The sequence below is a fragment of the Eupeodes corollae genome, chromosome 1 (assembly GCF_945859685.1).
Source record: "Eupeodes corollae chromosome 1, idEupCoro1.1, whole genome shotgun sequence".
NCBI lineage: Eukaryota > Metazoa > Arthropoda > Insecta > Diptera > Syrphidae > Eupeodes > Eupeodes corollae.
In genome coordinates this window covers 203,237,732-203,265,662 of record NC_079147.1, presented here as the reverse complement: position 1 = coordinate 203,265,662, position 27,931 = coordinate 203,237,732, and the positions used below count along the sequence as shown (strand labels likewise).

Sequence of the window (27,931 nt, the reverse complement as noted above, 5' to 3'; positions counted from 1 at the left end):
GACACTGAATAGTGGTAAGAATAATAAAGAAGTATCTTATAGGATTTTCGTTTGGTTAATTCATATTGCGCTGGAGGCGAATGGGGCAATGGGATCAGAATCAAAAACTCTTCAAACTGATAGCAATATAACGTGATGTTATTAAGACGATAATATTTTTTCTGATTTTAAATTAAACAACAGTTTGCCCAATTTAAAAAACTGTATCTTTGAAATATAGTTAAGAGTGAATATTTGTTTGTTTTATTGGCAAGGGTTAGGCGATGGCGTTGACGTGGAGTAAGGATTTGAAAGTAAGGCTAAAAACAATCTGCCTTAAAATCAGGTCAAGTGTATTTGTGTTCAGACCTGTAAGTATGTTATTGTTTAATTTCAATTTAAGTATAACTGCACACTACATTGGTGCTTTCAAATTTGTGAATACTAGGCAGTTTTTGCTGTCAAGTTCCCAAAAATTTAGAATTAATCTGAAAGCAATGCCAGGATTTGACAACATATTATGTACTTAAGTTAAGTTAAATTTTAAGTTTCTAAATCGGCATGTCCAAAAAATATCTTCTTCACTTAAGGCAACTTTTTTGGAAAGTTCAGCTTTGAATACAAGATTGGAAGATCTCTCAATATTGGCAGATTTTTAGGAAAACCAACTTTCTATCAAACACGTAAATACCCATATAAGGTTGAGAGTCAAACATTTAACTAATTTTCTTTCAAAAAATCGTTTGTACTCGTCTAAATACCCATTTTGTATTTTCAAATAATTGGACGATTGTCAACTAATTGGAAGATGTTCTTTTCAACCAACATCATCCAATATTTTATTGGCAAAAAGTTTTTAAGAAAGAAACGACAATCCAATCGTGTGTACTTGGCCTAAGCTTTATTCAAGGAAAGTATAATACTACTCATATTTTTTGTAATCAACTAAAAGCTAAAGTTTATTATTCCTTATTTTATTGCTTTAAGACAAATGAAGTCCCTTATGTATCCTGAACGTGCCCACTTTCTAAGAAAAATGTGCAAGAACATTGTTGAATTTAATTTAATTAATTATTTGAATATTAAAGATAAGCGGTTCATGATCAATTTCAAGTAGGTGTATATTTACATATGCATATTATTTTCAACCAGAAAAAGCAATTAGTTGCGACTCAATAGTTAGTTTTATTTTTTCGTTAGTCAATAGGTTATCATAAGGCAATTCAAATATTTTATTCCTAGGTATTTATATATAAGTATTTCTATGTACAAAATTTATAACATACAAATAATAATGTGTGGTATGCATGTATATATGTAGGTACATATTATGTACTTAAATACAATTGTACAATTTAACAACAGAATTTAATCTTGTTTGAATAGACATTAAATATAAATAAACAAATGATAAGACAAAAGTTAAAGTTTATAGCAAGAGTTAAGCTAATATAAAAGTTCATAAATAACAGGCTCTTTCATAAGACTTGTGTATGTAGCTCAGAAACAAACAAAATGTGTCGCAACAAAACTGAAAATCAGAATGTAAATTTGTTTACAGATTTGTTTTAAGACTGAAAGTAGCATCTCTTTGTTTTGTTTGGAGCATGACAAAAATAAGTCATACTCCAATAGAGCTTTAAAGGCGGTCATTGATATGATGAGAGAATCAGATTTCAGTACCCATCAATTATGCGCCATCAAAAAACAAAAACTTTTTATCAAGACCTAATAAAAGCCGAAAACACCCCCTCTAGTTTGAATTAATTATGGTATAAAAATTATAAACTTTAAAAAAAAATCATGTCATTGAGAAATAAATAGTTATATGGGGCCTTAGGTTGTTAGAACTTTATGTTCTAACAATCAAATTTGCTAGAATCTTAATGACGTTGATTAAATCTCATTGATCATACCGCAAGTAATTAAGGTGCTCGCAGTGAAGGATGAAGAGGGTTCTTAAAACCCTTCATAAAATGTTGTTAATTCATCTTGTCCACACAAATTGCTTATGGTATGGTTTGGTTTGCATAAGGTAAGTCCTTTGGATCTACATAATTATTGAATTTTTGAAATGAATTCCGAAAAAGAGCTTATGAGTGCAAGCACCGGCATTTACAACGTTGACAAACAATAAACACAATAAAACAATTTTCGGTTAAGTTTTCAACTCATGATCTAGGTAGATAGATAAGTGTTAGAATCTCACTGTTCTAAAAATCGGAAGAACATTTCAAAAATGCATCTTTAAAATACCACTTTCTATAGCTATATATATACAAATATTAAACCTCTTGCCAAGACTTTCTCGTTAAAGACTTATTCTAATTTAAATCAATAGCAATGTCAAGGTACTTATTCTCGTATAATATACATACATATATTTTTTAATATGACATAAGTACATTCATGAAGTATTTGCACATAATCAGAATCAGTTGGAGTGGAACAGCTAACTTAGCAAGACGTGTGTCGCATTCCTATTCAGATCTTGCACTGAGAAACATACAAGCGTTTTTAAAATAAACTCAAACCAAATTATACTTTTTTTAATTCATATTCATTAAAAAATATAATAAAATGGCTAAGGATAATTTAACTGCAGTTTTGTATGGTGTTGAGGATTTACGCTTGGTAAGTAGGATTGTTTTGACATTAAAAATAAAACTTGCGCCGCTTGCAAGCTTTTTCACCTGTCCATCTCAATTTAGTTAGGTTTTTGTGTTAAGAACGTGGAAAAGTGCATTTTTTGTTTTTCCAAAGTAAGTGTACCTTCATAAATTTATTTTTATTGATGTTACAAAATTCACGTACATAAGAGTTACAACGCTAATTTGTCATCTATTAATAGAGAAGGTCAAACGCTTCTCCTATAAAACGTAAACACTTTTGATAAGATTTACTTGATAGTGTTTCATCTATAGGTAGATTGTCTATACTTTGAGGGCAGGACATATTTATGACGCCTGCATTTTTATCAATTTATTTTTTTAGAACTTCTTTTGTTTGAATTATGTAATAATAATTCAATAAAATTATTCGGGGTACCTTACCTATGTAGGTGCATAAATTACCTACACCTATTTTTATTTGAAACAATAGGAATTAATTAAACCCTAAGCGTGGCATGTGAACAAATTAATCTATTAACACTTAGTAACATTTAATTGTCTTTGAGAAGAGTTTTGTTTGTTTTTGGGACGCGTCGTCGTCGTGTGAATATATTTTTGTATTTATTTTAGTATAGTAAATTGTTTGGTTAAAAAAAGGTGTTTCGCACTGAAGCACCGAATATTTTGATATTTTTTTTTATTGGGCCCGTTTTTAAGTAACAATTATTTTGAAACTATATTTAATTAAATGTAAAAAAAAACAATTCATTATTTAAATCCTATTTTTATACGTACATATTTTTATGTTTGTTTTTAAATAGGAGCAACGTCCAATTCCTGAAATTAGCGACAATGGTAATTTGTGTGTTTAAGTTGATTGGTACTTTTCTCTAATGCTAGTTTACTCTCTTTCCACATGTGTCCATAGAGGTTCTATTGGAAATGGATTGTGTTGGTATTTGCGGATCAGATGTGCATTATTTGGTCCATGGACGGATTGGTGATTTTGTTGTGAACAAGCCCATGATTATTGGTCATGAAGCAGCTGGTGTTGTAGTGAAGTGTGGAAAGAACGTTAAGAACTTGGTTGTTGGAGACAGAGTTGCCATAGAACCTGGTGTACCATGCAGACTTTGTCAGTTCTGTAAGATCGGAAAGTACAACTTATGTCCCGATATGGTTTTCTGTGCCACACCACCATACGATGGCAATCTGACGAAATACTATCGTCATGCTGCAGATTTCTGCTTTAAGCTGCCTCCTCATGTAACAATGGAAGAAGGAGCTCTATTGGAGCCACTTTCAGTGGGTGTCCATGCTTGCCGTCGAGCTGATGTTGGCCTAGGATCAGAAGTTTTGATTCTAGGAGCTGGTCCTATTGGTTTGGTAACCTTGTTGGTTGCCCAATCCATGGGAGCATCCAATATTGTGATAACAGATTTATCTCAAAACCGATTAGACGTTGCCAAGAGTCTTGGTGCTATGCACACGGTTTTGATTTCTAAAGACAAAACAGAGGAACAAACTGTGAAAGAAATCCAGGGATTGATGCCAAACTCACCTGACAAAACCATTGATTGCTGTGGTGCTGAATCAACAACAAGATTGGCAATTTTGGTAATTTTATTATAAGTGACTCATTTTGTTGCTCATGTATTTTTATTTATTTTAACTAATTCTTTTAGAGCACACGATCGGGAGGATGTGTTGTAATTGTTGGAATGGGTGGAAACGAAAGTAAATTACCCCTAATAAATGCTTGTGCTCGTGAAGTTGATATCCGTGGAGTTTTCCGCTACTGCAATGAGTTAGTGTTTCTTTTCTGACATATAATGAGAAACTAATCTATGACCAATATTTGCTTTTTTTCTGTACAGCTATTCAACAGCTCTTGCTTTAGTGGCATCGGGAAAAGTAGATGCTAAACGTTTGGTAACTCATCATTTTGATATCACAGAAACTGCAAAAGCTTTCGAGACATCTCGTTACGGGCATGGAGGGGCTATCAAGGTAATGATTCACTGCCAGCCTAGGGACAAGAACAACAACAAGCCATTTTGAGAAGCTTGAACTCAGCAAAATTGCGGATTGATAATCATCATTAAAAATACGGCTGTTTTAAATTAGATTTTTGTAATAACTGTCAGTTAAGAATTGAATAAGGAAATATGTACATTTTTTGAGAAATATTTAGTTTCATTTTCTTTCGTGATCTGAAGTAGAACTGAATCTGTTTGATCAGATTTAATATCTCTATAATATAAATAAGGTGCCGAAACAGTCCGTTGAGAACTAGGACCTACTGGCTTTCAACTCAAAACCATTTCGCTGTGTGCAAGTATTGTTTTCAGGGATGGAGGGAACCCAAGTCCTCTGGCATGACATTGGGTAGGTTCAGACAATGGGCAGGTTCAGGCCACATAAGGGACTAAGGCAAGTTGCTGGCATCTGATTGGCCAACTGCCAACAAATTGCCTTCCAATTAAGGCAACCTTATTGAAAAGTTTACTGGAAAGCAAGTCAAAAAAAATATCTCTATTACTATTAAGTCAAGTCAAAATATGTCAGGATGACAATCGATCATGTTTTTTCAATTAGCTGAAAGTTCAACTTTATTTCTATACGATTTATTTATTTTTCGCACAACTTCATTTAAAGCATTCTATAAAAGTGTTCGTTGTCAATTTGGAAAAGAAATAAGTAATATTTTTTTGCAATACAAAATAGAAATCGTGATGGTCCTAAAGCCTGACTGAGGTAAAGTTTAGTAGTTTAGTAAAGTAGAGGTTTGTGAAGTAAAGTTCTGAATTTTAAATTCATGACACTTGAAAAACTAACTAGTTGCCTTGATCAAATTTTACGTTCAAAGAATAAAGTTGACTGTTGATGGATACATTTAATAGTAAAAATTGTTTGAATATTCTTGAAAATTCTATCTGTATAACGTACATATACATAGGTATGTATATATGCAAGTGTTTAAAAAATATGAGAGTTAAATTCCCTGTCATGTCCAAAATTTTGTTTTCCGGAATTTGCAATAAAAATAAACGAGCAACCATACAAAATATATACAAATACAATATGATCAAATATATTAAGATTGAAGAGAAAGAATGGAAAATATTTAAAAAACAAGCTCACCCTTTAAATACTTTTTTATTACTATGTTATGTAGGTTCCTACAATATGACATTGTGGCTTTTCAGATCTAAATACATTTTCACAAAACACGTTTCTCTTTAACTTTTTTATCATTTTTTATGAACCGAAACAAAAACATTTTCTTCATCATTTTCACAAAAACACCTTATTAACATCGATATTCTTTTATAATTAATATTTTCAAAACAGATTTAATTTCTTACTGACCACTTTTTAACGATAGATTTTTCTATATCGGAACCGGAAACACTGGGTTGGTTTTAACGAACCGAATGGAAATATGTTTACACACTAAGCACACAAAAGACACACATTCATTGTTTTAACGCACGTAATTTTAGTTTTAAGAGACAAATTAATTGAACGAATTCACAATTGCATCAAAGAAATATTCGTATATTTGCGTTAGTTACTTTTATAAACTAGGGGAGCACCTGGAGCAAGGACTTTTATAGACGTTTTGTAAATATCACATTTTTTGCAGACGAATGAAATTGTTTTTATGCGCCCGGTACTTTTCGTTCGCGTTCGTAGACTAAATGTGAAGCAAGTGTTAAAAATGCGTTCAGAGTAGGAAATAATTTAATAATGCGTTCACACTTCACGTTCTTAAATTTTGTATTGCATATGAAATTTTTTATTGGTGAAAATAATGATGAAAACTCGATTAAACAAGAATTGGTGACTGTGGCAGTACAATTCTGAAAGTGTGTACCTTTTTTGGGTACACAACGATCTGTTTAGACTTACAAACCAAGTTGTCTTGGCTTTGCTTGTGTCAAAGTACCATCTTAGAAATAGGTCCGTTCTCAACTGTCCGTACTTTCTGCACTCAAATTTGTAAAAAGAGTGGGGGAAAAATTCTCACAAAAAGGCAAAACTACAAAAAAGTAAGCGAACGGGAAAACAAAAAAATTTGTCCCCCAATTTGACTGTCAAAAAAAATATAAATTTTGAAACAGCATCTTTTCATTTCGTGTTTAGAATTTAATTATTTTTTTGTAAATGGATATATTAAGACAACATGAACTTTAAGCAACATCATGCTGGACCATAGTTTTTTTTTATAAAAAACTTTTTTAAATTGAATCTTGAAAATTGCAATGTTGTTGCTGTTGGTTGCTTTGGAAGGAATTTTTAATTTTATAAGCCTGTCTCGTGAGTGCTCCCTTTTACGAAAAATTTCAAAATTTTTGAGTACGCGAACAGGATTTAGTTATATTTCGGATTTAGTTATTTTTCGTATAATTAGACTGTTTTAGGAAGGTGATAATGATACACCTGTCAATATAATATTAAGCGGCTGAGGAATTTATTAGTTTTGATTTGTTGATAAGGGACGTGTTTAAACATGGATTCCATCGTAAAGTTGAATTAATATTCAAGGATTCAAAATCTTTAGTATTTGGGTTCACTCAGAAAAAAAAAACAAGGAAAGGGTAAGAAGGACCTCATCTTCGCTACTGCTCATTTTTTGCTACTCACTGCTCACGAAAAAAATAACTTCTTCACAAAAACTCTTAACATTTGTTATTTAAAAAGAACTCTGGAATTTTTTGGATTCGTTTGCTGAATTATTTTTTGTTGCAGCAAAAAACTGAGTCATTAGAATGCCAAAAGCTTACCTCGTTCTGTTTGACGTATCAGAACAATTCAAAATTAACAGTGTATGGCCAACCTGTAGCTTGGTTTGGCTCTGTTAATCCATGTAGATTTTCAACAAGTCAAAATTCATCGAGCAAACGATCCAATAGGCTTTTCACACCAAGTCCTAAAACCTACAAGGCCGAAAACCTACATCGTAAACTCAAATTTTCCCATACATTTTTAGTAAACAACAAGTTTTCGTAAACCACAAGTTTTATATAAAACCTCTCGAAAACTAGTAGAAATTCAAAAGTGAACTAAACAAACAAGCCATTCGAAACATTCAGCGCTCAAATTAATGTAAACAAAACAGCTGATAGCTGTGCCAAAACAAATATTTCATTTTGAAATAAATTTGGTCGTGGTAAGTAATATTATTTATACAAATTCCTTACAAAATGAGAATTATTGCTTTTTGGTTTTTATTAACAGAATATGGAAAAGAAAAAAAAAACAATAAAAGGAAAAATTGCGGGAAAATTATCCAACGGCGAGAATAAAAGCCCTGGCACTGACAATGTGGGATTAGTTGTTCCAGTAAATAAAACCTTAACAGCGAGCTATCGCCTTTCGTGGACAGCGATGCCAACATCAAGAAGATGCTCAGTGCTTTGGACAAGCCAGGCGAGTCCTCAAAGAGATAGTCATGGAGAAATTGCAGTCCATCATAACAGCTTCAGTGATAGCTCTGGATGAGTGTGATTTTGGTACGAATCTGACACTAGGAATTGACCTTTTCTGCTCCGGCTATAAGGGCCTACATGAAATAGTTCAGAATATTCTCTTCCCTGGCTCGGACGGCCACAATATATGGCGATCCTGAAGGCACATTTGGCCAACTGAAGCAATAGTCATAAGCTCAGTATTTTGGATTGAATTTGTTGTGAAAGAAGAAGAAAATGTTATAAATAAAATGAATTTTTATTGTAAAATATCTTTTTTATTGTTGATTCTATGATATATTTTCTAGACAATTGGCTTTTCCTGAGTAAATTGTTCGGACAAAGCAAGCGAGCATGTAGTTCTTGTTGGTTCATGTCGTGCACCCATTCCACCCATCCCCAGAACTTCAGTTGAAACTCTTCTTCGAGACAAGCTAGTGTTACGGCCTTGTCTGCGCTGATATGCTGCTCTATCACAGCACAGGAAAGTATTATCGACTTAAGGCTATCGACGGCAAAGACAAATCATTAGGTGAATGTTTGCACAAAAATTGTATCTTGAGAGAATGCATACCATATAGAACGCCTTCACACACAACTATATAACTATCTCAGTCTACCACATACAATACATTAAGGAAAGAAACCCTTAATGTCTCTTTCATTCTTTAAATGTTTTCTGGGTCAGTTGCCAACTGAACAACTTAGTTGCGTTCAATCGAGTCTCGTCAGTTATTTTACTCTGATATCAGAGAGCGCCCTTTGAAGCTCAAAAGACAAGCTCAGAACTAATTAAGACTGAAAAAAGAAAAACAAGTTTGAAGCTCGCATCTTTCAGTGGTAAAAAAGAAACATCATTTTTTGTTTGAGTTCACACTCCGCTCTGAATTAGAGGCCTGGTCAAACAAAATGCAGCTCGGCGGGACGGGAAACAATTTTTCCAGTTACGCCGTCTGTCTTTTATATAATTTTCTTTTTTTTGAAACAGTAAGCGATTAATACCACTGATTAAAAAAGACACGCAGCAGTCATTTTGATGTTAAACATAAAACGTCAAAATCAAAACTAAAAAAGGAAACAAAGTTATTTTTTGCATGTCTACAAAACTTATAGCACAGATAAGAAACTTCTTCTATGGGGATGAGACATCTGAATTCTTGTTAGGAAATATTTGTATTTTATTGATATAATGAAATATGTATTGTATGTATGTAAATTATTATGTATTTATATAAGATTAGCTATAGTTTAATTAGTTAAGTTTAGCTATTTTTACAGTTTTAAATAGTAATGTATCATATTTTACACATTCTCTTAAATTTAATAATTTATTTTTGCAAATAATATTGCGTGTCTTTTGAAATTTATAATATTTGTTTCAGTTTTTACATTATTTGGAAGTTAATTGAAAAAGGGTATACACTTTTATAAGGTTTTGAGTTTTTAAATTTCTAAAATATTGCAAATTAAAGTTATCACTAACGATATTTTGGTAACTTTTGTATTTACATATTTAAAATGTTTTTTTTTTAATTTAGATTACTATCAATTTTAATTCCAAGATATTTAATTTCATTTACACATTCATATTCTTTTATTTGGTTGACTACATTATTTTCTGTTAATATCGTAACTTTAGTTTTGTCTGCATTTAACATAAGTTTATTTATATTTAAATACTTTTTTACATTTTTTATATTATCCATAAGCTAACTTTTACAAACACTTATATCACGATCAACATGTACAACAGCCTATCATCGTTAAAAATTGTCTTTGACTCTTTATTTCACTTCTTTTAATATCATTAATATACAATAAGAACAAAATTGGGCTCAGTATAAAACCTTGTGGTACTCCTAGATTTATTTTCTATTTCTCATGCATTTTCTATTTTCAGTTAAGAGCAGGTTCACAAGTTCAATGTTGTCCTCCAATGCATCAATTGAAGTGGGCTTGTCTGTTTAAACATGAGCTTTAACATAGCCCCACAAAAATAGTCTAAAGGCGTTAAATCGCACGATCTAGGTGGCCAATTGACCGGTCCCCAACGTGAAATAAAATGTTCACCGAACTCACCACCCAATAAGTCCATTGTTACGCGTGTTGTGTGGCATGTGGCACCGTCTTTTTGAAACCACATGATATGCAAGTCAAGCTCTTGCATATTGGCAAAAAAAGTTGAATATCATCTCACGGTAGCACTCACCATTCACAATTACGTTACGATTCACATCATCTTGATGACACCAGCCCATACCCAGCACCAAACTGCCTTTTTCTAGATTCATTGGTAGCTCTTGCAATGCTTCTGGCTGATATTCACTCCAAAATCGACAATTCTTCAAAGTGCATCAGCTGTTTAAACCAGTTTTTATATTTACTATAATTATAATAACTATACCTAACACTTAAAGGTTTTTAGTTCCCATTAAGATTATTTTGCTTTTTTATAGTTTCAATAAGATTTTCTTCATAATTACTATTTTACTCCTAACTTTTCTTTAGCTTCACTTTCAATTTTTTTGGTGGATTTTTCATTTTCAACACTCTCCATTTTTCCCTATGGTATGGACATTCCACTTATTTTAATTGGAAGGCCTGCAGGAATAATTTTATTTATTAAAACATCTTTTGTTTTTTGAGTTGGTTTTGGCATCACTAAATTACAACGGTGGTATATTTTTGACAGAACTAATGTCTGCATATGTTTTCGGTTTTGTTCCATTTTTTGTTCCACTAGTTGGCTCTTTTTCGGTCATTATCTTCATTACTTTTTTATTTTTTCTTCTGTTTATTTAATGCAGCTCTATTTTTATTTACCACTTGCAATACATTTTCAATTTTATTTAATGCAATTTTGTTTTCATTTAGAACTTTAAATACATCATCTATTTTAGAAATAATAAACTTTAAATATTTTCTGCTATCATCACAAATAAATATAAAATTTTTGGGCTTTAGGACATTAATACTGTCCCAAATTGTTGCATTTATTACCAAAAGTAAAAGACAAGACTTTGCATGAAAAATCATTTTCCTGTCTGCCAATTGCCTGTCACTAAATTGTTTTTTTTTTATACTGTTTGCATTATTTCTTTGTTTTAAATAATCATTAACGGATCTACCGCCACTTTTTAATTTTTTGTTCGTTTATTTAATACTTTATAATCAATTTATAATTCAATTCATACTATGTAATTAATTTATCAATAAACTTCCGTTATAAATTTAATATCACTTAAGCTGCGAGCACCACTATTTTCAATAGAATTTTAGGTATTCTTCTCAGCAAATCTAATACAAATCTATTCACCACGGTTTTCTCTCTGATTTATAGATGATGTGTGAAACCAAAAGATTAATATATTTGGTAAGTCCAAACAAATTTGTGTACGACACGCGGAAAGCTGTGGGATGTTACTCATAAGGCAAAGGCATGGGATGAGACATAATGAAAGAATTGGTCAGGTTGCGACGACATAAGGGACTTGAAAGTAAGGCAAGTTTCTAGAATCTGATTGGCTAGCTGCCAAATAATTGGCTTCCAATTAAGGCAACGTTATTGGAAATTTGACTGGAAAGTCATCCTAACTGTAAAGTCAATTCCACTTATGGCAAAAATACAGATAATTGTTCATTCAACTGAAGGCTGAACTTCATTACTCTGCATATTTCTATTTTATGTTTTATTTAGAAGGGTTCCTTGTCAATTTTTGAGAAGGAATAAGATATATTTTTTTAAAATACAAAATACAGGTCGAGATATGTAATTTTAGCTTGCTTGAGGAATGTCTTGTAGACAATTATGTTTTTGGTGAAGTTTGAAATTTATGACACTTGAAAAACTAACTAGTTGTGTCAAGATGAACTCAAAACTTTTGATTTGTAAAAAAAAGTATAATATTTATTTACTGATTAGAACTGAAATATACATTAGAATGCGCAGAAGGCGACTTATCCCTTTTAAACGACGTCGACGACTCCCTATCTCTCCTTCTTCCGATGAGTTTCTGGTTTATGGCAGTGTTGCCGTTGACAGCTCGGCCTCTCCTGACATTTCGTCCTCATCGGACGAATCTTCATCTTCCGGTTCTGATCCGCTTCGGTTAACATCTATATCAGGACTGAGTCTACACCATGGCTTCATATGGTCACTCGAAATAACGTTGCTGTAGCGCTTTTGTTTCAGTTGATTATCTGGAAGGTCTTCAACGATGTATCTGTCGTGGTCTAAAACCTTGGTGATAATATATGGACCCTTGTATTTTGGATCGAGTTTATGTGAATCTCCTGTTGCTTGAGGAACATGATCAATAACGATGAGATCACCTTCAGCATATTTATATGGTGTCTGATGTTTTTTATCGTATCGTTCTTTCCATTTACGTCTTTCTTCCATAATGCTGGCAGCTGCATTTCTCGTTTTAGTTACAACATCTTCACATTCGTCTGTCGCGTCATCTTGTACTGCTTGAATTAATTGGTTTTGACTGACATCTCTGGGATTGAAGTTAAACACCAATTCGTTTGGACAATACTTTGTAGTTGAGTTCGGTTGTGAATTTAGGTTCCATTGAATGCCTGGCAATGCTAAGTCCCAATCCTTATCACTTTTGGTTGAGCACTTCAGTGTTGCTAGCAGGGTTTTATTGACCCTTTCGGCTTGGCCATTAGCTCTTGGGGTGCGGACAGCTGTTTTGACGTGCTGCAAGCCGTGGTGATTGACAAAGTTACTGAATTCACTCGAAGTATATGCTGTACCTCTATCCGATGTAATGCGTAACGGTTGACCAAAAATTGACATTACCTCGTTCTGCATACTGATGACCGGTGCTGTCTTCGTATTCCTCACAGCTTTGAGGATACTATACTTGCTGAAAGAACAGACAACAACAATTATATAAAGGTTACCTCTTTTGCTCTTTGGGAATGGACCCAGATGATCGATGTTGACACCTCGAAAAGGAATTGGTATAACCTCCATTACGTGGAGCTGACTTTCAGTCTTCCCACCCTTGACTTTGTTCAAGCAACATTCTGGGCAGGCTGCAATATAAGACTTCACATATCGTCTTATTCTGGGAAACCAAAAATGTTTTGTAATCCGTTGGATTGTCTTATCAGTCCCAAAATGTCCAGCTTCATCGTGGCAAGCTCTAGTTATTCGCCACCTCACCAGCTCTGGTACCACCAACCTCTCTTTCCCATCAACTTTACGATGAAGACGTCCACCTTGAATCACGTAATCCTCACGTATTTGTTGTGTCGTCGAATCAGTTCTTGATGTTCCCTCTTTGAGAATTGTGATGATATCTGCGAGTTTCTTATCTTGTAGTTGCATGGCTAGTATCCAGTTGTCATCTAAAGTAGCTATTTTTAATACCTGGTCAGCTACTGTCGTTGGCTCCTTTGGTGGAAGAGTTGGTATTCCGCTCATCCCGTCAACATGCTGCATTCTTATACCTGGTCGGTGCACACACTCGAAATCAAATTCTTGTAGTCGTAACCACCATCTTGCTATGCGTGGCGGTAGAGGTGTTGTCTTTTTTGTAGTCACAATCGCGTTACAATCCGTGATGACTCGAAACCTTGTACCTAATAGATAAATCCTGTATCGCTCCAAAGTTTCAACGATAGCCACGATTTCTAATTCGTGACTGGCATATTTACTTTCGGAATCACTGCATTGACGACTGAAGTACGAAACTGGTTTGAATCCGTCTGATTCTCGTTGCATCAGAATTCCAGAAAGTCCAATTGAACATGCATCGGTATGCACTTCGTGCTCCTTCTTCGTGTCGAAAAGTGCGAGAACTGGTTCTTTAGTGATTGAAGCCTTAAGACATTCGAACGCTTCCTGTTGTTCAGGTTCCCACTGGAAGTTGACTTGGTTTTTAAGAAGTCTTGTAAGCGGCTGAGAGATGCGAGAGTATTCATGGACAAATTTCCGAAAAAACCCTGTAACTCCAAGGAATTGACGTACCTCGGTTACGTTCGTTGGTCTTGGAAACTCCTCAATACATTTGGTTTTATTTTCACCTGGCCGTATGCCTTCAGGACCAATGATATGTCCCAGAAAATAAACCGTCGTTGCCATGAGAACACATTTCGATGGTCTAAGCGTGAGTCCAGCTCGTGTCATCGCTTGAAGCACCTCTTCTAACACATTTACACCCTCGTCAAATGTATTTGTTGCTATAATCAGTTCGTCTACGTAATTTACCACATTTTTGCGGCACGACAGATTCTTGACTACTTCTTGAACAACCTCTTGGAAAACCATTGGTGCATTTACCAAACCAAATGGCATAACGTTGTGCTCAAATAGCCCATCTGGAGATAGGAATGCCGTAAGCTCTTTGCATTCTTCTTTTAAGGGAATCTGATAGTACCCAGCAGTCACATCTAAAGTAGAGAAGAATTTGTTACCTGCTAATTGTGACAGCTGTTCCTCTACCACTGGCATTATACACTGCTCTTGACCGTAACTGCATTGAGTGCACGATAATCTATGCACATTCGACTCTCTCCGTTAGCTTTTGGAACCAAAACCACCGATGCTGCATGTGGTGACGTACTTGGACGAATAATATTATGCTTCAGAAGATCGTTTGTGATTGCATTTAGCTTTTCCCTAAAGGCAAATGGGACCTGGTATCGTTTTCCAACTATAGGGTTGCTTGTCGTTACTGCAATCTCCATGGTCTTCATATTGCATCGACCCAGTTGAGAAATATCTTCACCAAAACAATCTTCAAATCTTGTAATAAGATCTAACACCACGTTCGCTCACTGTCAGCTCGTCACCAATGGTGGGGATTTTCGATGTTCTTGATTGAATTTGCAAAACTCCAGCTTCGAGTATCATACGATGATTTTTCCCGCATAGAACGTCGCGACCCAAAAGAATCCCTTGAGGTAGAATCTCATCTGGTACTATCTGAAACGTAACGTGCATTTCTTGATTATCCATCCGCAGAACCACCTCGATGACTTCTTTTGATTCTACGATGGAACCTCCGAACCCTTTAAATTGTTTAACAGATTCTTTTCGTTCTACGCCTTTCGGAGATGTTGATTCGTTGATAAATGAATGATCACTTCCCGTGTCAACAAATGCTGAATGCTTCTGTCCAGAGAAAACAACATCCTTCATGACAGGAGGAATAAATTGCGCAACTACCTCATTTTCCTCGACCTTGGCGATTGTTGACTTGTTTGCACGACAAGTTTTCGACTCGTGGCCAACTTTATTGCAAACCGCACATCGAGCCTTTCTTGGTGGTTTGGTACATTTGGATGATATATGTCCCATCTCGTTACAATTGTAGCATTTTATATTTTTTTGGAAGTTCATAGCTCGTCCGAAGTCTGGTTTCCGTTCTTCAGCTTCAGTTGAACCAACTGTTGACAATACCCCTCTCGACGAATATGCAGGAACTGTTGTGGACAAACTTTCTAACGACCTCAAAAGATCGTTGCACGTCCCGAAGTTCATAGCCAAGAGCGTTCGTGTAATGTTGGGATCATTAATACCATTAATAACGTAAGAATTAACAGAACGATCATCCAACTTACCTCGTCTTCCAATGGTAAGTATTGCGTAATAATATTCAACCAAAGATTCGCCTGACTTACGTTTGCGTTTCATTAGTTCTCGATGTATTTCTGCTACGTTGACTGAACTAGGGAAATCGTTAAGCAGAGCACTGGTAAAATCCGACCAAGTCTGGAATACCGGCAGTGCATCAGCCCAACTCTTTGCTATTCCTTTAAGCTTGTGTTGAACCGCAAAGAGCATCATTTCATTGCTCCACGAATATAAGCAACGCAATTGCTCTACTTTTGCGATGAATTGTTGTGACGATAGATTTCTTTTCATTGGATCGAATTCAGGGAGAATACCGATGATATCGTGTGTTTTGTTTGGAAGAATCATGTGAGTGGCGTTCCATAGATTGAAGATTCCGTCGAACCCGAACCGTGTGACATTGCATTAGACGCTGCTCTGTCGTGAGGAGGACCCTCTTGGCCTCTCGGGTTCGTCGGCAATTGTGGTGTAGCCGTGGCCGTATCGACGTTTCTTATACCCACAGCTAATTCACCTACAATTTTCGTCAGATTTGTCATCGTATTCTTCAAGTCGTCCATTTGTGTTTGCCACGACTCTTCCGTAGCCATCTCGCTCGACTCTAATTCTTCCGACTCCACCACATCCGATCCAAATTAATTTTGCAACTTTTTGCGCTTTATTGCCAATCCTTGGTTGGTTTTTCGATTGCAAAAGGCAATTTAATTGGGCAACTTTTAAGCTTTCGAATTTAATCATTTTATTTTATGTATCTTCCTTTTTTCCTAATCGTGTGCCGCCGACTCTGTTTCGTTGTCCTCCCGAAGTTTTTTTTTAGTTTCTTTTTTTCCTATTTCGTTTACTTTTACGTTTCGAGACTCGTTGGAACGTAACCCTGTCTCTTTCGTTTTTATAGTGTCGAGGCTCGTAGGTCTGTCTCCGCCTCTTTCGTTTTCAGTATTTTCGTTGAATGAATTCGTTTTGTTTGATTTTTCCCCGTTGGACGTTTCTTTATGTTCTCGTTGAGTATATCGCTACTCCGTTTATATCTATATACATTTTCGTTGTCGTTGCGCCAAAGATAATAAATTCTAACTTATGACTGAATGGATTTCTTAAAAAAAATTATTTCTGAATTTTTTTAACTAGAAAGTAGGTTATCCCACTTCTGATTCTGTCAAGATGAACTCAAAACTTTTGATTTGTAAAAAAAAGTATAATATTTATTTACTGATTAGAACTGAAATATACATTAGAATGCGCAGAAGGCGACTTATCCCTTTTAAACGACGTCGACGACTCCCTATCTCTCCTTCTTCCGATGAGTTTCTGGTTTATGGCAGTGTTGCCGTTGACAGTTGCCTTGGTTTTAATTAACGTTCAAAGAATGCAGTTGACTGCAAATGAAGTCCCTTATGTTTTCTGAACCTGTTCATTGCCTTATCTTCACTGCTGCTGATGCTCAATTTGTTGTTGCTCACTGTTAACAAAATGTAAAAAAAAAGGCCTTAAAAAAAACCCATATTATGTGTATATTCACTGAGTATGCATTTCGATGATTCACAGCACAACAAAATTAAAGCTCCCACACTCTTCACATTTCTTCAAAAATTTGCTGACCATTATAATAGTGGAAGTCAAGAAAAGTAACTACGTTTAAATCAGTAATTTATATCAAGTTTTTATAATTGTAAATGGAAAAATTCTATATTACGACAATGGGTAGCTTCTGACAACATAAGGGACTTCATTTGCAGTCAACTTCATTCTTTGAACGTAAATTTTGACCAAGGCAACTAATTAGTTTTCCAAGTGTCATGAATTTCAAGTTCAGAACTCTACTTCACAAATGTTTACTTTAAGTTCATAGTAAAAGAACTACCAAACACATTATTGTCTAAAAGACACTTCTCAGACAAGCTACAATTCAAATTGTGCAAAAATTAAATAAATTATAGATCGGTAAAGCTCAGCTTTCACTTGAATGATCAGTTGTCATTTTAAAATAAGTTGACTTGACTTGATAGTTAGAAAGATTTTTCTTGACTTACTTTCCAATAAAGTTTCCTTAATTGGAAGGCATTATTTTGGCGGCTTACCAATCAGATACTAGAAACTTGCCTTACTTTCAAGTCCCTTATGTCAGCTGAACCTGGCCAATTTCTTTATGTGTTCCAAAAAATCAAGGGAAATATTTGAAAGATATTCTAAATTTTTCGAAAAATGCTCACCCGACAAGTAAGTAAAAACTAGAAGCCAGTTGGATTTGTAGTTCAATATTCAAAATGTGATTCAGAAATTGTAATTTATGTCATTCACAATATAATTTCACTCATGTCCCTTTTCATATGATAAACTTGTAACAAGACATCCAAAAAATTAACTTTAGGATACACGGGGAACATGTAGGTATAATGTGGAAATTATACAGAAAAAAATAATAATTATTGTTGTTAGAATAGCATTAGAAACTAGGATTTCTTGTATTAAAGTGTAAGCGCATTGGGTTTACCGTACCGATAAATCATATGGAACCCTTAAAAATGCCAGTAAAACAAGGTACATAGATTTAAAAAATACTTTAAATTTGTTTTAATTTATTTTACTTTAATTCTAGAGTTAGAACTTCTTTAATTTTTAAGAAGATTTGTCTATTGTTTGGCATCAAGTTTTAAAATACTATTAGAGGGCGTGTCTAAACCCGTTTCAAAACATTTTGTTCTTATTTCAAAAATTGATATGCGACAGGAAATTCTATTTTCGATACTATTGCTTCTTCGGTAAATTCTGAAGCGAAATAAACAGAATCCTCAGAATTAAAATATTTAATTCAACTTAGCGACTCGTTAATGGATTAAAGAATTTTAATATTTATCCATGATAGTCTAAAAAATTTCGAAGAAACATTTAAAAAAAAAGTACTTTATCATATTTTAGGTGATTAAAGTTTTAACAGTAGGTATTTCATAGTAAGTATCGTAGGTGAAAACAGCACACTTTAAAGTGTTTCTTAATGCTATCAGCGACAGCACTTGGCTTAAATGTTACCCTACTATACTTTAAGCTTCAAGCTTATATTCGTTTAAGAGATAAGAAGCCTTCTTTGATAAAGAATGTTTCAAAGTTACCCGTAATTTAAGCTATCTTTGTTATAAAATACAGTAGTTCTTAAGTTTGATTGATTATTATTATTTAAATGGTAAATCTTTACGTGTATTCAAAGTCACCCTATCAGATTACATATAACAAATCACATATTACTAATTCTTCATTAGCAAGTTTATTATTCTAATTAAGTACTTATTGGTCTATTAGCAAAATTCAAAGTGGGCGTGTGTTTCTAGTTCAACTTTTTTTCCTCGGTCATTAACTCAACATGAGACTTCTTTCTTCCATGAGTGCTGGATAACCCCATAAGCTAGAAAACGTGAGAACATTAATAAACAACCTACAAACTTGCGATTGTATCTTTTCTATGTTGTAGATATGACGCAGTTTAATAGATTTATTTTAGAAATTGATAGGTAGGCTATTGGAAATTAATTTTTCATTTTATATCACTTGTCATGATGAGAACTTCTTATCACGACTTTGTGATACATATTTGTTTAGGTACTTAAATTGATTTACTTATAGAAGTAATGAGGTGAAATTGTTCTAAAGTGGGAAATAAGTCCAACAATTGAAAGTTTAAGAAGATAACAAACCAATCCCAACTACTACCGTCATACAGGTGGATTTATACAACCGATAGATATTGACTTATATAAAAGCCCGCAAACAAAGTGGCTCAGTTCTGATTTCTGTTTCTATATCGCCACTACACATAATGGCCCGATTGTTAGTTGCGGCTTTTGTGATTACCGCCTGCTTCTTCTTAGCTGAAAGTGAGTGTTTGAACATTTTAAATAAACATTTCGTTCAAATAAAAGTGTATTATGTATTTGAAGTGAAAGTCTGTTTGCAAAAATGATAACTTAAAACAACAAGAGGACTTTAAAGAAATTAAATTCTTAATGTAATCCTCATCTGTGTCAATTTTTAGTAACCTCAGCTAAGGAAGAATTTGGACCTGGCAATCAAGATTATGGCTATATTGATGTCCGCAAAGGCGCTCACATGTTTTATTGGTTATTCTACACAACAGCAAATGTTTCCAAATACACTGACCGACCTCTAGCAATTTGGTTACAGGGAGGACCTGGAGCATCGTCGACTGGTTATGGAAATTTTGAAGAACTCGGTCCATTGACCTTGGAACTGACTGCACGAAATCACACTTGGGTAAAGGATATGAATGTTCTTTTTATTGATAATCCAGTCGGAAGTGGATTTAGTTATGTGGATAGTTCAAAATACCTTACGAAAAATAATAAACAAATAGCTCTTGATTTGGTTGAACTTATGAAAGGATTCTACAAAAATCATCCTGAATTTAAGAAAGTTCCTTTGCACATTTTCTGTGAAAGCTATGGTGGGAAAATGGCCCCAGAGTTTGCTTTGGAATTGTACAGAGCCATCGAAAAGAAGGAAATCGAAAGTAATCTGCAGTCGGTAGCACTAGGAGATCCATGGGTTTCACCTATGGATTCTGTAAACGCTTGGGCTCCACTTTTGTTGAACATGGTAAGAAAACAAAACAAAGTATAAGTTATGGTGCTTTTAAATTATGAAGGTACATTTTTTAGGGCATGATTGATCACAGTGGCTACAATAGAATCATGAAATCAGCCGAGAAAACCCAAAATGCACTTGACAAGGGTAAATATACCCAATCTACTTTGCTTTGGAGCGACACTCAACGAGTTCTCTTGGACGAGTCGAAAGGAGTTGATTTCTATAACATTCTGTTGCCCACAAACGGAGAATTGTACACACGATCATTGCTGAGCAATGAAGGTTAAATTTAACTCTATTTAGTTCTTTATTATAGCTGACTCGAATTTATTTGTGTTAATTATTTTAGAGCGAATGTACAGAACCTTAGTTAAGTTCGACTTAGATGAAAACCGTGATCAAATTTTACAGGACATCATGCGTAAACAGGTTAGTAAGGCTTTGAAAATACCTTCGAGTGTTGTTTGGGGATCACAAAGTAGCACAACATTTAACGTTTTGATGGGTGATTTTATGAAACCAGCTGTGGAAATCGGTAAGTCTTTAAGAGAAAGACATCCAAATAACAAAAGAAAATTAATTTAAACTTTTTTAATTGTTTTAAAGTCGAAACTCTACTCAACTCAACCACTCTAAAAGTAGCTGTGTTTTCGGGACAATTAGATCTTATTTGTGCAACTCCAGGTACAATAAACTGGATCAATGACATGCAATGGAATAATAAATCTGCCTACGAATCTGCACCCAGGGTAGGAATTGTTGTTGACCGAGTTCTGGAAGGATATCAAAAAGAAGCTGGTAATTTTGCCATGTTCTGGGTTGACCGAGCTGGACATATGGTACCAAATGATAACCCTCGTGCAATGGACTTTATTTTAAAAAAATATACAAAATATGATAATTAAAAAATTCTGTTTTTGAAAAAAATAAATAACAGGTGGTTAGATTTTGAGGGCAGATGGTGATTTTGAATAAAGCAAAATTATTTAGGAAATCATTGTAATTTCTTTTTATTATGAGAATATCGGTACGGTATTAAATATAATATCGGCCAAATGAGGCATGGGCATATTTAAATTTGTAACGCCCATTGTTTCGTTGGCTGTGTGGCAAATGGCACCCACCTGTTAAATTGAGTCAATCTGAAATTGAGGAATGTCAAACTTGACGTTAAGGTGTGTTTCACATTCAACATCGGCTCTTAAGATCTAACAACCCTCTACATACCAAATTTATAATACGATTGTAGAGTTAATGTTTCAGATAGTGCTTATCCTTTTACTTACTTAGACATGGCAGAAGGATCCTGAACTCTCATTCAAAAATTATTTCAAATAAATTCTATTAAAAACTCTTAAATATATGGTTATAAAAATTATTATAAGTTAAAGTTTATTTTAATTTAAAAGATGCACACAGTTATAAATTATGCCATATGCCTTTAAGTTGTTTCAAATGTATAAATATTATATTTACAAAATTTAAAAAGAAATGAGTACAAAAATTGAAAAACTTAATTTATTTGTATTATAATTTCCGAGTTACATAATTTGTAAAATTATAATTTTACCTAAATAATATTCTTTGTTTTTTTTTTATGTTGTGTGTATAAATATTTATGTTCTTTGTCTACGAACATTACTATTAGATATAATTTGGCTTTCGGAACAATTAAATGCAATTTTTTAATGTATTTTTTTTTTTAAATTTTAATAGATATGAAAATATATCAAATTTTGTTAGCTCTGGATGGCGAACATTTTTTTGAGAGTAAAGTATGTTTGTTTTTGAAGAGAGTCAATTTTTAAGCGTAATACAAACTATTAATATCTTATGTATTTACATAGCTTGGGACTTACACGAAAAGATACATAGGATTATTAACAAAGTTCCACATTATTATCACCATTCAAAGAAATGAAACCAACATGCTTTGAGACTGTTTCCCAAAATGGTTTCTTAGAAACATTTTACTCGCGAACGCTGCCTTTTCATTTGGCAGACAAAAAATTATAGTGATAGCTCCTCAGTCGATGTATTTGCATGCGGATGCTCGTCGGGCATACGAATATCGGTTAAAATTACGACCTCATACGGACTACAGTCGGATAGGTGTAGAAAGGCACAAAGCCATCCATAGAAGCCCTTTTCTATGTCCCCGACTTCGTTTAACCAACTGTTGAATTGCAAGCTGATTTGAACGACCCCAGCGTAAATACCTAGGCCTATAGTACAAATTATAATTCCTACGGGATAAGTGAGAACAAGTAGCGGTGACACAAAAAATTTGTAAGCAAGTCCTTTTTCCTCATTGAAATAGTTGAAAACATTGTACCAAGTTAGAGTGCCGATGTAAAACGAGTAAACTGCCGAGAATAAAATCACAAATGGAAGACTTATCATCGATAGGATAAAGATGTGGAGTCCCGTAGTTAACGAACAGGTCCACCACAGATTGGCTTTCTTTTTGGTTTCAGTAGCAATCGCAACTGCGTTTATTTGCTCGAGTTCCGCACGGCTTATGTTTATTTGAAGATCAACACATTGACCTTTTTTTCGACCTCGTTTTATAGTACCTTGAAATATTTGTCAGCGTTAAGTTATTACTTTTTTTTTAATTTTATACAAAATTACCTGTCATTGTCAAGTAATGACTATCGACGGATCGCTTAGTATTGAACCTTTCCAAACTAAAATCATCTCCATTGAGTACACTAGTTTCACCCGATTCCAAATCTTCATAGTTAGCTATTTCCGGTGAGTTCCTATTGCTGTTTCGAACATGTTTAATATCCGTTCGAATATTTACTCGTTTTTTGGATGATCTAGTACTGAGGCAGTCTTGAGACTTGCTCAATTTAGCATCTAAGCTACTTTCGGAATAACTACTGGGCGTTACGGTGGAACTTTCACGGCGAGTTGATGGCAGTAATACCGGAGGTAGATTTTCAAAATGTTGTAATTCACTTTCCTCACCTTCGTAAATATTATCTGAACTTGCAGAAATGGGCTTTATCTGAAGTTGAGTTGTTGATAATTTAGTTTCATCCAGTGGGATTTGTGGCAGTGGTTGTTTGTTTTTGAGAATGAGTGATGTTTTAAGAAGATCATCTTCCAAGCCTGGCGATGAAGGAGATACCTTCTGACGGTTCTTGATAATAAAAAATGTTTAATATTTATAAATTTTGATAATAATTCTGAAAATAACTACTTATGTTTTTGTAAACAAAATTCGGAAATAAAATGAGTTGCAAATATAAATTATGACTTTTTGTGCAAATTTGTGTTCTCTAAGTCTAATAAGTATCCACGAATCATGTCAATCATATGTGTCAATTGATAAGATTAAGTGCCTCACTTACGTATGTATGTATATATGCAACTTTGTAATCAAAAGAATGATAAAATTGCTAAATTTTGTTTTTATAAGCTATTTCTAATCTCATTCTGACAATTTAAAATAAGTAGGTACATGTTACACATTTCAGTCGGTTAACTTTTTTTGGGAAAAATCAAAATAAAAGTTGATTAGTGGGGATAACTTGCTACCGGAAGGGACCAGCTATCCGTTCGCCTTTAATGGCATGCTTCCACCAAACTTTAAACAAAGTCATTTAGTCCCTTCCTTCTGCAGGTACCCATGGGAAAAAATATTGCCAAACGGAAAAAAAAGGAAGTAGTAAGTTCTTTCATTTACTTCAAAGTGCGCCAAGTTAAAAATAACGAACATATATTTGTATTATCTAATCCTTTTAAAAAATAACTTTACCTGCACTGCAACTATATGATCAACATAATTCTGCGTTCCATTTGTTTTCTTTGATGTCTGTCGCTTTCGAGGTGGTATGAAAACTGGGCGTTCTTTCAACATGTTGGCCTCGGTTGACAACAAAGTTTTACCAACCATATTAATAAAAACAAATTAGTGAGCTTGTTGTTTTTTTAAAATACTTCCTGGCTGAGACAATTTTGTTAAAAATGTCTTTGTTCCAAATTAAAAAAAAAAACAAACAAACTAAGTAATTAAAATGGATAACAACAAAAACAAACGGGCCCGGGGATATATTTTGCCGACAAATGCTGATATTCAGTTTATTTCACCATAATTTATTAATATAAATGCTTTAAAGTTTATGCTTTGATTTAATGTTTATATTATACAAAAATTAACTTTAAAAAACTGGATGGGAACTGGAATATTGAAGAAGAAAAATGAACTGCGACTTTCACTTTATGCACTTTGGTATTGCAATGTTTTATTTTATTGATTTTTCATCTTCCAAGCGGTGTCCTTGTTCTTATTTGATGTTACCATAACATTATTTCCACCCTCACTTTTGTACTGTCTCCTCTGTCTAAGTACAATGACAGACAAAAGCTTTTAATAGAAATTGTTTTTAAATTACTTGTGTACATTGATTTGATTATTTGCCATTCTAAGATTTACAATGCTTAATTATCTATCGAGTTGCAGTCTGAATTAAATTCGTACTTAGTTGTATTAATCATTGAAAAATTAATGTGTATTTTATACATGGTCGTATATACATAAGTTGATATTACAGACTTATACAAGTTAGTTGGCGCAATAGCTCGTAGAGAGCCAAGGCCTAGTGACTTACGACTCTCAACCATTCCTGTGTGCAGGTAATGTCTAAGAACTTTTCATGAAATGAAGCCACGGGTATTACGCATTACATTACAGACTTAACACATACCTACACTATTATTTTCTGTTCACAAATTAAATTTCTGATGCAAATATTTGCCTTTAAATTCTAAACAAATGCATTTAATGAAAATCGGCGTGACATAGTAATATCCATCAATTTAATATAAAATGTGTATACACTGCGAAATGTAAAATTATTTGAAGTGACTCTTTTTTTAAAACAGTTGGCATTTTGCTTTGTTTCTATCCCACTCTTGATAAAATTGGTGTGATTATTTATTATGTTTATAAAAAAAGATGACCAACCATTTAATCTCAAGAATGCTGCAAGAAAAAGTAAATGTTAAATATTTTAACTTGTTCAAAAGCGGAATAATTTAAATTATTATAAAATTTAGCTGATTAATGTGTCACGCAGTGTATCCTTTTAAAGTATGTCAATAAATTCTACAACCTGGAACGTAAGATGAAAGCTCTTAATAACAATCTACTACAATTTTTAATGAAAGTGACATTTGAAGAAAAAGAGACGTCGCTTAGATCGTCCCTTTATGAAAAGTAAACCATTTTTAATAATAAAAAATAAAAATAAATAAAAACTTTATATTATCCTACTAGAAAGAGCCTTTTAAAAGGATTTCTCAATAAACAAAATCTCTACAATTTTTTCTGTGAAACGTTTGTAAAAGAAAATATCAAAAATTGTGTCCGAAAGATTTTTGAGGTTTTGCAAAATGACACTCGTTGGCCTAGCGGCCAGAAAATTGTCCCTTAAAAAAAGGTAAACCATCCATTTACATAGTTTTTCTTAAATTAACAACGAATTTATTTCTTTAGAAATGCAAAATTAGCTGCTGCATTCCCAAATGGAGTGAGATGTCAGAAATGTCTCGAGTTCGGTCACTGGAGCTATGAATGCAAACAAGCAAAAAGAAAATATGTTCATAGAACTTCGAGGACGAAACAGTTGAGCAAGAATCTAGCCAATAAGGAGCAAAAAAAAGCTACTGATCTAGCTAAGGAGCCGAAATTGAAACGATCAAAGCACGACTCAAGTTCTGATTCCAGTTCAGATTCTGATTCAGATTCGAGTGCTGAATCCGGATCATCAGGAAGTGACGATGATAGTTCATCGTCCGATTCGTCAGACTCCTCATCATCCTCGTCTTCGTCAGGCGCATCAGGTTCATCATCTGAAGGATCATCTTCTTCCTCAGATGGCGCCACCGGGGTAAAGAAAGAAAAACGGAAAAAAACTGCCAACAACAGTGACTCCTCAGAAGATTGAATTCATGAAATAAGTTACGGCTTTAACATTTTTGTGTAGCACGCTTAAGTACAATATTGAAATACTTTATTTTATAGATAATAACTAATAAGTAATAAAAATGATTTTGATTTTATTCAGAAACGTCTATTCAATCCTCCTCTTCTTCGTTGATATTTTTTAGTAAAATGTTTAAGTCAATTTCTTGTTGATTCACTACTTCTGGATTGTCATTGAAAACAGGGGGAGCCTCTTGTTTGGCTATAGCTTCAACCTTATGTGAAGTGCTGTGAGGAGCCAACATATTCACTGCCTGAGATCTTAGTTGCAGCTCTTCAACCTAAAATAACAAATATTTGATTGGTTCTTGGACAAATATGTAAGTTTCAGAAGCACCTACTTTCAAAGTATTGAGATTTTCATTAATTTTTCCTAAGATAGTATTTAATTCACGCTCGAGTTGAACTAAAAAAAGTTGCTCTTTTTGTACATCAGCAGTTGTTAAAACATTTCGTTTCATTTTTGTTCTTTTTATACAAGACTTTAACAATATAAAAAAAAAAAACGAAAATAAAAACAATTTAATAAAATTCTATTAGGTACGTTTGATGCTACTTATAAGGTGTGTTTGTGAGCCTGAATTATAAAGGTTTTGAATGCATGTTTAGTAACTTGATGTATTTACCTATTTCTTAAAACTTTTTTGTCTTTCTTATTTAACACTTATTTCAACATTTTCAAGAACTTTTATGCAGCCAGACAGATCTTGTCGATTTTTTTTTTGGAAATTCGCTTTTCTAATATGAATTTTCATACAAAAACACTTATTTAACAATTATTTCAACATTTTCAAGAAATTTCATGCAGCCAAACAGATCTTGTCGATTTTTTTGGAAAATTTGCTTTTCTAATATGAACTTTCATACAAAAATACCAATTCACAAAATATATTTGTAAATTATGTTTTGGTGTATGGAATACGAATGAAAATCCATAACTCAGCTGTCAATAAATTAACCATCCAAAATGTTTGCTAAATAAAAAATTAACTAAATTTTCTCTGACATGCCATATTTCTATAGTCGTTATTTGGGCTTCGTGATGTTTTCTTAGTAATATTTTTTACGATTTTTCTCTTTTGGGACTTTTGTCATTTTATGATTAGGGTTATATGTTGTTGGGTGATAAGACATAAGAAAAGATAGAAATCATAATCGTCGTATTGCCCAAAATAAATGTCACAAAGCCCAACCCATAACTCATAAAACCCAAATTCAAAATTAAACATTCTTTTGGGATTAATGACAACTAAAAATATTGGCTTCTTTTGTTTGAAATTTATTTGGGCGTTACGACATTCGATTTGTTTTTTTTAGAAGAGAGAAAAGATTCCAATATAAATAATTTTTTAAGTGTGGGGTCATGGGGTGCATTTCAAGCCAAAATTCTTTCCAAAACTGTATCAAGCTATAATTTAAAAAAGTATTTTAGCCGAGTGGTACACAGCTCTAGCTATAATTTCATATTTTTGTTTCATTGTACACATTATTGAGCTGCCAAAATGTAGCGGACTGATTAATTTGCTCGGCACATTTATTTAGAGCTAAATTTTGACAGATAATTGAAGATCGTAGCTTAAATGGGGATTGGTCGGAATTGAATCCCCTTGGAACATTTCTTTAAAGAAAAATAATGATATTTTAGATATACATAAATACAAACACATTTCATATTTTC

General features: G+C 33.5%; 5 protein-coding genes across 6 annotated transcripts; 3 read left to right on the top strand and 2 right to left on the bottom strand.

The window, feature by feature from the left end:
- The first annotated feature begins 2,406 nt into the window (after window positions 1–2,406).
- On the top strand, window positions 2,407–4,784 carry LOC129941179 (sorbitol dehydrogenase). The gene is made up of 5 exons (XM_056049745.1): window positions 2,407–2,613; window positions 3,413–3,446; window positions 3,520–4,208; window positions 4,277–4,398; window positions 4,469–4,784. Exons 1-5 carry the CDS (start codon window positions 2,560–2,562, stop codon window positions 4,650–4,652), a joined length of 1,083 nt encoding a protein of 360 aa, XP_055905720.1. The 5' UTR covers window positions 2,407–2,559; the 3' UTR covers window positions 4,653–4,784.
- A 14,472-nt stretch (window positions 4,785–19,256) lies between these two features.
- On the top strand, window positions 19,257–21,252 carry LOC129953755 (retinoid-inducible serine carboxypeptidase-like). The gene is made up of 5 exons (XM_056067190.1): window positions 19,257–19,525; window positions 19,684–20,264; window positions 20,327–20,537; window positions 20,605–20,790; window positions 20,862–21,252. Exons 1-5 carry the CDS (start codon window positions 19,468–19,470, stop codon window positions 21,158–21,160), a joined length of 1,335 nt encoding a protein of 444 aa, XP_055923165.1. The 5' UTR covers window positions 19,257–19,467; the 3' UTR covers window positions 21,161–21,252.
- Window positions 21,253–21,946: 694 nt separating this feature from the next.
- LOC129953756 (transmembrane protein 169) lies at window positions 21,947–24,600 on the bottom strand. 2 transcript variants are annotated; one of them, XM_056067192.1, is made up of 3 exons: window positions 24,025–24,600; window positions 22,890–23,397; window positions 21,947–22,831 (listed from the first exon to the last, which is right to left on the bottom strand). In XM_056067192.1, the coding sequence occupies exons 1-3, from the start codon at window positions 24,160–24,162 to the stop codon at window positions 22,266–22,268; spliced, it is 1,212 nt and encodes a 403-aa protein (XP_055923167.1). In that variant the 5' UTR covers window positions 24,163–24,600; the 3' UTR covers window positions 21,947–22,265. The 2 variants fall into 2 exon arrangements, with proteins under 2 accessions (XP_055923167.1, XP_055923166.1); XM_056067191.1 differs by having other exon boundaries at window positions 22,890–23,406; window positions 24,025–24,550.
- Window positions 24,601–25,337: 737 nt separating this feature from the next.
- LOC129953757 (zinc finger CCHC domain-containing protein 10) lies at window positions 25,338–26,330 on the top strand. The gene is made up of 3 exons (XM_056067193.1): window positions 25,338–25,485; window positions 25,546–25,708; window positions 25,765–26,330. The coding sequence occupies exons 2-3, from the start codon at window positions 25,662–25,664 to the stop codon at window positions 26,213–26,215; spliced, it is 498 nt and encodes a 165-aa protein (XP_055923168.1). The 5' UTR covers window positions 25,338–25,485; window positions 25,546–25,661; the 3' UTR covers window positions 26,216–26,330.
- LOC129953758 (uncharacterized) lies at window positions 26,265–26,821 on the bottom strand. Its single transcript, XM_056067194.1, has 2 exons — window positions 26,595–26,821; window positions 26,265–26,534 (listed from the first exon to the last, which is right to left on the bottom strand). The coding sequence occupies exons 1-2, from the start codon at window positions 26,712–26,714 to the stop codon at window positions 26,346–26,348; spliced, it is 309 nt and encodes a 102-aa protein (XP_055923169.1). The 5' UTR covers window positions 26,715–26,821; the 3' UTR covers window positions 26,265–26,345.
- Window positions 26,822–27,931: the final 1,110 nt, after the last annotated feature.

Bases quoted from the DNA above. Each gene is read 5' to 3' on its own strand.
- LOC129953758 (XM_056067194.1), bottom strand. From the start codon at position 26,714: ATGAAACGAAATGTTTTAACAACTGCTGATGTACAAAAAGAGCAACTT. The intron at 26,535-26,594 runs GTAGGTGCTTCT...TTGTTATTTTAG, and splicing joins AAAATCTCAATACTTTGAAA to GTTGAAGAGCTGCAACTAAG.
- LOC129953755 (XM_056067190.1), top strand. From the start codon at position 19,468: ATGGCCCGATTGTTAGTTGCGGCTTTTGTGATTACCGCCTGCTTCTTC. The intron at 19,526-19,683 runs GTGAGTGTTTGA...GTCAATTTTTAG, and splicing joins CTGCTTCTTCTTAGCTGAAA to TAACCTCAGCTAAGGAAGAA. The intron at 20,265-20,326 runs GTAAGAAAACAA...TACATTTTTTAG, and splicing joins CTCCACTTTTGTTGAACATG to GGCATGATTGATCACAGTGG.
- LOC129953756 (XM_056067191.1), bottom strand. From the start codon at position 24,162: ATGGTTGGTAAAACTTTGTTGTCAACCGAGGCCAACATGTTGAAAGAA. The intron at 23,407-24,024 runs GTAAAGTTATTT...TTTATTATCAAG, and splicing joins ATCATATAGTTGCAGTGCAG to AACCGTCAGAAGGTATCTCC. The intron at 22,832-22,889 runs GTAATTTTGTAT...AAATATTTCAAG, and splicing joins TCATTACTTGACAATGACAG to GTACTATAAAACGAGGTCGA.
- LOC129941179 (XM_056049745.1), top strand. From the start codon at position 2,560: ATGGCTAAGGATAATTTAACTGCAGTTTTGTATGGTGTTGAGGATTTA. The intron at 2,614-3,412 runs GTAAGTAGGATT...GTTTTTAAATAG, and splicing joins GTGTTGAGGATTTACGCTTG to GAGCAACGTCCAATTCCTGA. The intron at 4,399-4,468 runs GTTAGTGTTTCT...TTTTCTGTACAG, and splicing joins GTTTTCCGCTACTGCAATGA to CTATTCAACAGCTCTTGCTT.
- LOC129953757 (XM_056067193.1), top strand. From the start codon at position 25,662: ATGACACTCGTTGGCCTAGCGGCCAGAAAATTGTCCCTTAAAAAAAG. The intron at 25,709-25,764 runs GTAAACCATCCA...TTATTTCTTTAG, and splicing joins AAATTGTCCCTTAAAAAAAG to AAATGCAAAATTAGCTGCTG.